This window comes from Suricata suricatta, chromosome 3 (assembly GCF_006229205.1).
Source record: "Suricata suricatta isolate VVHF042 chromosome 3, meerkat_22Aug2017_6uvM2_HiC, whole genome shotgun sequence".
Classification (NCBI taxonomy): Eukaryota; Metazoa; Chordata; class Mammalia; order Carnivora; family Herpestidae; genus Suricata; species Suricata suricatta.
The window spans coordinates 21,208,197-21,216,674 of record NC_043702.1 but is presented as its reverse complement, the minus strand read 5'-3'; the positions used below and the strand labels follow the sequence as shown (position 1 = coordinate 21,216,674).

Below are 8,478 nucleotides of genomic sequence, written 5' to 3'. Positions count from 1 at the left end.
GTGTGTGTGTGTGTGTTTATCTATATCTATCTATCTATCTATCTATCATCTATCATCTATCTATACCACATCTTTATTTATCAGTTGATAGACATTTGGACTCTCTCCATAAATTGTTTCCTTCACTATGCAGAAGCATTTTATTTTGATGTAATCCCAATAGCTTATTTTTGCTTTTAGTCCGTTTGCTTCAGGAAACATATTTAGAAAAATGTTGCTATAGATGTCAGAGACATTACTTCCTCTGCTTTCCTCTAGGATGTTTTTTATATTTTTATTTATTTATTTTATTCTTTAATTTACATCCAAGTTAGTTAGAATATAGTACAACAATGATTTCAGTAGATTCCTGTGATTCATCCCCTATGTGTAACACCCAGTGCTCATCCCAACAACTGTCTTCCTTAATGCCTCTTACCCATTTAGCCTATCCTGCCCACCCACACACCCTCCAGCAACCCAGTTTGTTCTCTATACTTAAGAATCTCTTATGTTTTGTCCCCCTCCTGGTTTTTACATTATTCTTGCTTCCCTTCCCTTATGTTCATCTGTTTTGTATCTTAAATTCCACATATGAGTGAAGTCATATGATATTGTCTTTCTCTGACTAATTTCACTTAGCATAATAGCCTTTAGTTCCATCCACATTGTTGCAAATGGCAAGATTTCATTCTTTTTGATTGCCAAGTAATACTCCAGTGTGTGCGTGTGTGTGTGTGTGTGTGTGTGTGTGTGCGTGTGTGTGTGTGTGTGTGTGTGTGTGTGTGTATACATATACAATTCATCTGTCGATAGACATTTAGGCTCTTTCCATACTTTGGTTATTATCGATGGGACTACTATAAACATTGGGGTGCATGTGCCCTCCAAAACAGCACGCTTGTATCCCTTGGATAAATACCTACTAGTATAATTCCTGGTTCATAGGGTAGTTCTATTTTTTACTTTTTTAGGAACTTCCATATCGTTTCTCAGAGTGGCTGCAGTTTGCATTCCCACCAGCAGTGCTAAAGAGATCCTCTTTCTCTGCATCCTTGCCAACATCTTTTGTTGCCTGAGTTATTAATTTTAGCCGTTCTGACATGTGTGAGGTAGTATCTCATTGTGGTTTTGATTTGTATTTCCCTGGTGATGAGTGATGTTGGGCATTTTTTCATGTGTCTATTAGCCATTTGGATGTCTTCTTTGGAAAATTGTCTATTCATGTCCTTTGCCTATTTCTTCATTGGATTATTTGTTTTTTGGGTGTTGATTTGATTAGTTCTTTATAGATTTTTGATGCTAACCTTTTATTTGAAATGTCATTTGCAGATATCTTCTCCCATTCCCTTGGTTGCCTTTTAGTTTTGCTGATTGTTTCCTTGCTGCGCGGAAACTTTTTATCTTAATGAGGTTCCAGTAGTTCATTTCTTCTAAGATTTTTATGGTTTTAGGTCTCACAATTAGGTCTTTATTCCACTGAATTATTTTTGTGTACGGCATAAGAAAGAAGTCCAGTTTCATTCTTTTGCATGTAGCTGACCAGTTTTCCCAAACACCATTTGCTGAAGGGGCTGTCTTCTTCCTATTAGATATTCTTTCTTGTTCTATCAAAGATTAATTAATCATGCAATCATTGATTTATTTCTAGTTTTTCTGTTCTGTTCTACTGATCTATGTATCTATTTCTGTGACAGTACTGTGCTGTTTTGATTAGTAAGTTTTGTAATATAACTTGAAGTCCAGAACTGTGATGCTTTCAGCTTTGTTTTTCTTATTCAGGTTGTTTGTGGTTTCATGCAAATTTTAGAATTGTTTGTTATAGCTCAGTGAAAAATGCTGGGGGTGTTTTGATAGGGATTGCATTAAATATGCATATTGCTTTAGGTGGTATAGACATTTTAACAATATTCTGTCAATCCATGAGCATGGGATATTTTTCCATTTTTTGGTGTTATCTTTAATTTCTTCTACAGTGTCTTATAGTTTTCAGGGTACATGTCTTTCATTTCTTTGGTTAGATTTATTCCTAGGTATCTTATTATTTTTAGTGGAATTTTAAATGGGATTGTTTTAATTTCTCTTTCTGCTGCTTCATTATTAGTGTATAGACATGCAACAGGTTTCTGCACATTGATTTTGTATTCTGTACTTTACTGAATTCATTTATCAGTTCTAGTAGTTTTTGAGTGGAGTATTTCAGGATTTCTCTGTATATAGTATCATGCTACCTGCAAATAATAAAAGTTTTACTTCCTCCTTACCAATTTGCATGCTTTTATGTTTTGTTGTCTTATTGCTGTGGCTAGGACTTCCAGTACTATGTCTAATGAAAGTGCTGAGAGTGGACATCCTTGACTTGTTTGTGACTTTAGGAGGAAAGCTGTCAGCTTTTCCCCATTGAGGATGATATTCACTGTGGCTTTTTCATATATAGCTGTTATGATGTTGAGTTATGTTGCCTCTAAACCTACTGTGTTGAGAGCTTTTCTCATGAATAAATGTACTTTCTCAAATGCTTTTTCCGCATCTATTGAAATGATCATATGGTCTTTATCCTTTCTCTTACTGATATGATGTATCACATTGATTGATTTGTGAATATTGAACCATCCATGCATCCATGGAATAAATCCCACTTGATAGTCATAAGTGTTTCTTTTTAATGTATTGTTGGATTCTGTTCTGCACCTCTTTCAAAGAGGGCATCAATCCAACCCTTCCTCAGTTTTTTCCAGACCCCTATTTGTCAGCATGGATGACTTTAGTGAAGATTTGGAAGTCATGAGGAGAGTCTCTAGCATAGTTGTATAGCAAATGAATCTGAAAACATATTTGGATGTTTATGGTTTTAAAAGTCCATCCCAATGACTTCACCTTCTCACTGGACTTTCATCTCTCTTTAAAACTCAGCTTTCCCTGCTTTCTCCTTCCTCCACTTCTTTTGTTGCCTTTGCTTCCCTTCCTCCCATTGCTCAGAAGCAAGCAAGCAAGCAAGCAACCGACCAACCACCATCACCACAATAACAAACACAGTGAACAATAAACAAATCCTTTTCTTCTTTAATGGAGCCTGACCCCCCCCCTTTTTTTTTTCCCATTTGGGATCCTGAAGATATCCATGTTCTCAGAGTTACAACTTCTACTTGGAAAGCCTTATGTATATATTATACTCAATACAGTGTTTTTCTATCCTAAGAGAAATTCTGTTGCCATCTGTTAAGATGTGTATTTTTAGTCTGGATATATTACAAATTAGGATGCATGCTCTGACAGAAAAATAGGAAGTACAATAAAGTACAGTATTAAAACAGAGGGACTGGATTTAAACTGAGGAAGTAGAAAAGGAAAACTTCTCTGAGTAAGAATAACATTTCTGAAGACTATTAGCATAGTCTAGCGACAAGGAGTAAGGAAGAGCATTTCAAGCAGGGGGTCTGAAGGTGATAAAGAGTTTGGTGCACTGGAAAAACTGAAAAGAGGCCAGCATGGCTATCCCTTAAAGAAGAAGAGAAAGAAAGGGATGAAGGTGGAGAGGTAAGCAGGGACTGGTCACATGGGACCTTGTAGGCCACATGACTCCAAGTTTTAGGTTCCAAGATGTTCCCTAATGAAGGAAATGACTTCATGAAATATTTTTCCTAAACTTTGAGTTTATTGGTTTTTGAAACCGATACAATTGTGCCAAAGCTGGCAAATGTGTACACACACACACACACACACACACACACACACACACACACACGTGTTACGTAAAACACCTTCTCCGAGGGCCATATAATTTGGCATTATTATGAAGTCTATACTATAGCCATATGCATGATTCTGGATCAGCTGGGTGATTAGCTGAAAATTATCTCCACATTCATTTTCTCTCCACAGGAGTTTTTCCTGCAGAGAGACCCATAATATGAGGGTTTCTGTAAGAGCTTTAAAAAAATGTTGCCTGCCAGCAGCACATGAATTTCTATCAGTTTCTAGGATTTGTGTCTGTTCAGCGGACACACCCATTTCCCCTGACCTTAACTATTGTTAAGGCCCAGCAGGAATAAACCTGAGTTCTGTTTACCACCAGGGTAAACTGCCCTCCTATGGCATTCTTGCAGAAAGGCACTTTTCTGGGGTTCAGTATATCCCCACATATTTACAGGCACTGAAAATGTCATACATACCTCGCAGACGTTGTGCCCACCGCTGACTGCCAATACTAATCTGTATCCAACAATGAGTCTCATTCTGTTATTTTCTGGAAATCAATTATTTTGTTTGTTCTCTCAATCCTACCTCAAACTATCTTACTTTTTCTTTTCCACTCTTACTTTTCAGCTACTAATAACCACACTTTTTAGGCTTTTTATTGAAAGTAATAAATTAAGACATTTATCTTCAAGTGGTTTCACCTTGCATAGTGATCACCAACACATACATTAGCCCGCTCACAGTACTGAGGATTCCAAAATTCATTTCAGTAGCAACAACATTCACCGACCTTAAAAACAAAAAAAACAACTTTCCACTTACACTTACAGTTACTTGCTAGTGTTACACAATTGTACCTTCCACACAGTATAATACTTTAAAATTAAGATAGTTTGAGGAGATGATATCTTCTGTGGCTCTTCCTTAAAAGGAAACCACTGGCCACTTGCTGACATTGACATTGCTGCAGGTTCTAAGATTCCATCCGGTCCTCCTGTGAGTCAACACTTAGAGTGGAAGCTTGGCTGCTGGTATCAGCTGTTTCATAGGACTTTTGATCTTTGGCAAAGTTGATGAAAACCTGATTTTTCAAGGCAAATAAAGTCATTACTGCTTGGTAAGCCATAGCAAGAAATAAGGTTAATTTACACACACACACACACACACACACAGAATGAAAGAGAAAATAGGGAAACTAGATATTATAGGGACATGTCCTCACATATGTACACACTCTCACTGGTAGTCTTTCTAGATACTCTAATTGGGCTTTGAAAAGAAACCTATATCTACAACTATAATCATAATATAAATCTAAAGCTATAGTTAAATATTGTAACTACAAAGCTATATTTATATGATCTACATTAACACATCTATCAAGTATAATACAGGAACCCAAGCCAAGCCATTATCAAACATTTATAAAATGATGTTGAGAGAAAATTCACTACTTTCAAGAGTTGATGTCCTAAAACAAAATTTGTAAAGAAAGCCCACATTAACATTATGTTCAGTAAGCCAGTTATTTAACAGGGAGACCTTTATTACTTGGTTTAAAATCTTTAAGTCTATTAGTCATGGATTCCTCCAGAAACTACTGAGAGTCTATTTTATATGGTCCTGGTAGTTGATTATATGTCAAAGGCTACATTTTCTGGTGAGTACAGCCATAGTGCCTGAAGACCCCATAAAAATTTTTCCATAAAATGCAACATTCCAAGGCCCCTGAGGCTTAATGTTTCAGACCCATTGTGATGGTAGATGCAATGAACTATTCTATATGTCAGCTTGGTGGAGCTGTACAAAATTAATATTGTACAAAGCTGGTGAAGAATGACCATAAAAGCTTTAGTTATTGAATATAAAGAAATTAAGACAGATGATATGAGTAAAACAAAAAAAAATTCTGCATTTATCACTTTGGTTGCCTAATCTAGCAGATCTAAAGGTCTGATAACAAATTCTCTCTAGAAACCTCCATCTTATGCTAATCCAGGAAGCCAATCAATAGAAATGTTATTTAAGAAACCTACCGAAAGGGGGAAAAAGGCAGAGTTTATCAAGAATAAAGTAAGGAAAATGTGAACATCTATTTGTTTTATAGGTGAAAATAACATTTTGTTGTTTTACATATTCATGTAACCTAATGGACATAAATGTCTTATAGAAAGGAAACATCGTCTTTTCTCCATTAAAAAATAGTTCATGCTTTTCACATTTTTTTTTAACATCCCAAAGTGCAGGTAGAGATATATTAAGCTGGCATGCCTGGGTGGCTCAGTCAGTTAAGCATCTGACTCTAGATTTCTGCTCAGGTCATGATCTCACTGTAGTGGGATCAAGCCCCATGTTGGGCTCTGTGCTGATGGTGCAGAGCCTGCTTGGGATCCTCTCCCTCTCTCTCTCTCTCTCTCTCTCTCTCTCTCTCAAAAATAAACATTTAAAAAAAAGAAAGAAACTAAGTTAATTTGTCAGGTGCAAGCTTAGATACCAGTTCAATTAAAAACAAATGGAATGTTATTAAAAAGAAATAAGCAGAATGTGTAATAGTTACTATGTGACATTATGCCCTTGGATAGTGGTATCCAGCTTACCTCTTCCAGGGTCGTCTGACTCACTAAGAAATTTGTGATATTTAAAGCAGTCTTGTTGGTTTCCAGCAGATCAAAAATGTTTGCCACTCCTCCTGCTGTGACAGGCACATGATATTCCAGCATGCTGAGGTGCTGATCCTGTGGGAACCAAGGGAAACAATTTATCCTGCAATGTCAGGTCATACCGAGTTGACTAGACATAACTTGACCAAGAGCTAAGGAAAATCCTAAAATGCACTCCATCAACAACAATGCAACAGTACAAACGATGCATGTGTTTTGAAGCTAACAACCTGCAAATAGGAGATGAAAAGTTTATGAATGTAAAAGAGGAAACAAATTAAAAACCTAATGAATATTCCAAAGTATTCTACATTCCTGTGCACTTATAAAGTCATCACAGTCTTGCCTAGAGAAAACATACTGTGAAATGGTATTTTAGTTTTTTTAAATGTTTATTCATTTTTGAGAGACAGAGTGCAAGTCAGGGAGGGGCGGAGAGAGAGGGAGACATGGAATCTGAAGCAGGCTCCAGGCTCTGGGCTGTCAGCACCCAGCCCAACACAGGGCTTGAACCATGAACCGTGTGCTCACAACCTGAGCCAAAGTTGGATGCTTAACTGACTGAGCTACCCAGGTGCACCCTGAAATGGTAGTTTAGAGGTCAGGTTATATTCAGCTCACATTAAGGTTTTTTTCAGAGATCGAATTTAGAATTTTTAAATTTTGTTATAATGTTAGAATTGTTCTAAAAAGCTATGGATTAACTTCAATTTATATTGGCTAATGATGTTAGATTTCAAAAGCACTGGATATGAAAAATCTCATTAAAATATGCCACATTCTTTCTTAACTCACCTGAAAACTCTTTTCAATTTCTTTATTAGTCCATAGTATCATCATCTCCTTAGTAATCTATTGTTTTCTTAGAGCATCTTTAGCATCATGCTTTTCTACATATTTAACAGTTAGCATATTTGTTTTTCCTCTAAAATGACTCTCAGATAGATTTCCCTCTATCTGCCCCATCAATGTTATTAACTTGATGATCACCGCTCCATATCTAAGCAACTGCTAAGCCTCTTCTGTGGCCTGGGAACTGTTCGTGCATTCTGACACAAAGCAGCTACGATCATTTTTCCTAACTGTTATTTGATCAAGAGTGCGCCCCTGCAGCCTAAATGGATCAAGACTGTGTATTTCACCTGGTGTTCAAGACGCCTGTTCCTGGAAGCCCCTTCTCTTCTTGCTCCTGTGCCCACTGCCTAGCCCCTCTTCTCGACCTGTGCATGCACCACACCTGTCACCACGGTCAGGCTATCTTACTTATTTTTATTCCCAAAATGTTGCTTTTGCTATTTCCCTTCTAGAGACCTAGAAACCACCGGATACTAGTAACGAATGGTCTGTTTAGAAGGAAACGAGATTTTGTGATCACTGCATTTGCTTTGTGTAGCCCTGGCCTCACAAGAAACAGACCAGGGTGAATGCAATCTCATCTCTCAGTGAATAAACACAGATTTCAACTTGGAAATTCACCAAAAGAAAAAGGTCTATGGCCAACGTGATTTGTGCAAACTGTCCTTTAATTTTTGAATTTGATTTTAATTTAGATGGTTGAAAATAGACTTTGATAAGAATCGCAAAAGCTATTGTTTCCTGAAGAAGTTAGCCATGGTTTGGGAGGTCTAGGCAAAGGTATTTTATAGAGATAAAAGAATTGTTTTAAAAAATGCACTCTATTTTACTCTCTATAATCACGTCACATTACTATGGTGCCTTATAGTTTATGAAGTAGCTTTGTGCACATTTTATCATTTATTTCTCACACCAATTTTGTGAAGTATATGTCATTACTCCTATTTCACCAAGGAGAAAAATGAGGTTCAGAGACTTTAAATGTCTCGCTGGAAATCACACAGGCAGAGCCGGGTTTGGGCCTGCCTTTCCATTTCTTTCCACCGTTACACACCTGATTTCTGTTGAAAACATTAGCTATAACTGTCTTGTACATACTACCTGTACATCAAAGATGTTATAAGAACAGCTGTTTTGTCACGTGCATTTAAGTATGTACTATGTGAGACATACACACATCTATCTGTGCCTGTCCATCTGTGGGTATGTATATATAAGAAGAAATTAATCAAATAATGTTTCAACTAATATGGACTTAAGAACTTGATTTCCAAGCAGTCCTGTT

General features: G+C 36.8%; 1 protein-coding gene across 1 annotated transcript in view; it reads right to left on the bottom strand.

The window, feature by feature from the left end:
• Window positions 1-3,697: 3,697 nt before the first annotated feature.
• Window positions 3,698-8,478, bottom strand: part of ABCA12 (ATP binding cassette subfamily A member 12) — a 166,968-nt gene continuing 162,187 nt past the window's right edge. Inside the window, exons 52-53 of the mRNA XM_029932926.1 lie at window positions 6,276-6,413; window positions 3,698-4,759 (exon numbers count right to left, since the gene is read on the bottom strand). Of these exons, the coding sequence (XP_029788786.1) occupies window positions 4,652-4,759; window positions 6,276-6,413 (246 nt within the window). The 3' untranslated portion in view covers window positions 3,698-4,651. The remainder of the gene's footprint in view (window positions 4,760-6,275; window positions 6,414-8,478) is intronic.